Here is a 2089-nt window from a genome sequence, read left to right as displayed (position 1 = left end):
CAGGGGTCTATATGAGAGTAACTTCCTACCGTGATTGGATTGCCTCCAAAACTGGTATCTAGTAGAAAATCATCTTTTAATAATGAATACAGATCATATCGCCTGGTATGATATCACTGAACATCCAATTCTTTATTCCTTCCTGTTGTATATGTGTGTGTCTCTGTGTGTTTTTGCATATGTTTGGGTAAATGTATGTTTGTGCTCATATATGTAAGTGTGCCTCTAAGTAGATGCATAAGCTGTTGTTAAGAATCATCCTCAATAATTTCACTGAGACAGGGTCGTGGTCAAAGCAAGAGCTCTCAGAAATATACTGTCTTACAACTCATGTTGCTGTTAGAACTGGCTATTTCTGTCTTCTAAGGATGGAAGAATAGACAGGCTTGTATGCCCACCAGGTATTTATGAGTATCCTGGGGACTCCATTTGCAGTCCTTAGGCTTTCATGCTTAATCACTGAGCAAGCCCTCAGCTTGTTTTAAACATTACTATTTGGGGTGAATGAGTGTTTTTTCCTGTACCACATACATGCCTAGGGGTCAGAAGAGGGAGCTGAATCCTCTTGGGCTGGAGTTACAGACCATATGAGCCACCCTATAGGTGCTGGGAATTGAACCCCAGTCTATTGGAAGAACATCCAGGCCTCTTAACCGTGGAGCCATTCCCACTCAATACTTTACATGCTTTTAAAATGTATATAATGGTTATTTTTGAGAGAATTATAGCCCTAAGAGAATATTTGTAAGCCTTTAATCAAACTAAACAAGACAAAATTAGAGACTTTGAGTTTCTTAGTTCAGGAAGCCCTTAGCCAAGAAAGTACTCCCACCAAAATACTGGTAAAATACTATTTGTGCCCTGGCTTATCAGTCTACATTACTGCTATTTCAGTATATAAGGTTCTTATGTTTTATCATATAGACTTTGTAACTGTAGAAACATGGTGTTGACTGTAGTGATTTACCAGACTGTATGAGGGGACAGTAGTGCCTCCCAAAGGTTGGGTTGGAACATGAGGGATCTATTTTCATGTCAGAGCTTTTTGGAAGGTTGTGACTGTGACCTGACCTACTCTGAAAACAGGTAATGAGTGACAACCTCTTATTATAGATGCATTCACCAGGTCTGCAGTCATTCTGAATTTCTCACCACCAATAAAATTAGATATGTTTTAAGTTATAGAAAATAAGTACAGTAATTTTTCAGCATAAATACAGATTCTGTGTAAATTCTTTATATGTAATATATTTTTTAAAATTACCTCTTCAGGAATTTTTCCCCTGTGCCCATATCTTTAGGCTCTTCCCCACTTTCCCCTCTATAAGTTTCAGTGTCTTTGGTTTTATGTGGAGTTCCATGATCCACTTGGACTTGAGCTTTGTACCAGGAGATAAAAATGGATCAATTCTTCTACTTGTTAACCACCCGTTGAGCCAACACCATTTGTTGAAAATGCTGTCCTTTTTCCAATGGATGGTTTTAGGTCCTGTGTCAAAAATCAAGTGACCATAAGTGTGTGGGTTCATTTCTGGGTCTTCAATTCTATTCCATTGATCTACCTGTCTGTCCCTGTATCAGTACTGTGCAGTTTTTATCACAACTGCTCTGTAATACAGCTTGAGGTCAGGATGGTGATTTCACCAGAGGATGGCCTAGTCAGTCATCAATGGGAGGAGAGGCCCTTGGTCTTATGAAGGCTCTATGCCCCAGTATAGGGGATTGCCAGGGCCAGGAAGTGGGAGGGGGTGGGTTGGGGAGAAGGGGGAGGAGTGAAGGGGGTAGGTGATTTTTGGAGAGGAAACAGGAAAGGATAACATTTGAAATGTAAATAAAGAAAGTATCTAATTAAAAAATAAAAACATAAAGAAAAAGCATGCATTCAGTTAACTTGAGGAAAGTAGAAAATGAGAAAATGCAAAGTAAAATTTAAATGTAACTTGATACTATAAATGTATTTTTGCACACTAATAAATGTCATTTCTTTGCCCTCTAAAAATTTATTTCTGAACTCAATAAAAATGTATGGTTTATCCTAATTAAAGTAAAAGAAGATCTTTATATTCAGTAACAGTTTGATTGATTGCAT

The 2089-nt window shown here is 38.0% G+C and overlaps 1 protein-coding gene across 1 annotated transcript in view; it reads left to right on the top strand.

Moving 5' to 3' along the window:
• LOC110295268 (transmembrane protease serine 11B-like protein) overlaps positions 1-665 on the top strand; it is a 17352-nt gene extending 16687 nt beyond the window's left edge. Inside the window, exon 10 of the mRNA XM_021163754.2 lies at positions 1-665. This exon is cut by the window's left edge and continues 100 nt beyond it. Coding sequence (XP_021019413.1) covers positions 1-62 — 62 coding nt within the window. The 3' untranslated portion in view covers positions 63-665.
• Positions 666-2089: the final 1424 nt, after the last annotated feature.

The sequence above is a fragment of the Mus caroli genome, unplaced genomic scaffold (assembly GCF_978045245.1).
Source record: "Mus caroli unplaced genomic scaffold, Mus_caroli_1 scaffold_4, whole genome shotgun sequence".
Taxonomy (NCBI): domain Eukaryota; kingdom Metazoa; phylum Chordata; class Mammalia; order Rodentia; family Muridae; genus Mus; species Mus caroli.
This window is presented reverse-complemented; position numbering and strand designations above follow the sequence as displayed.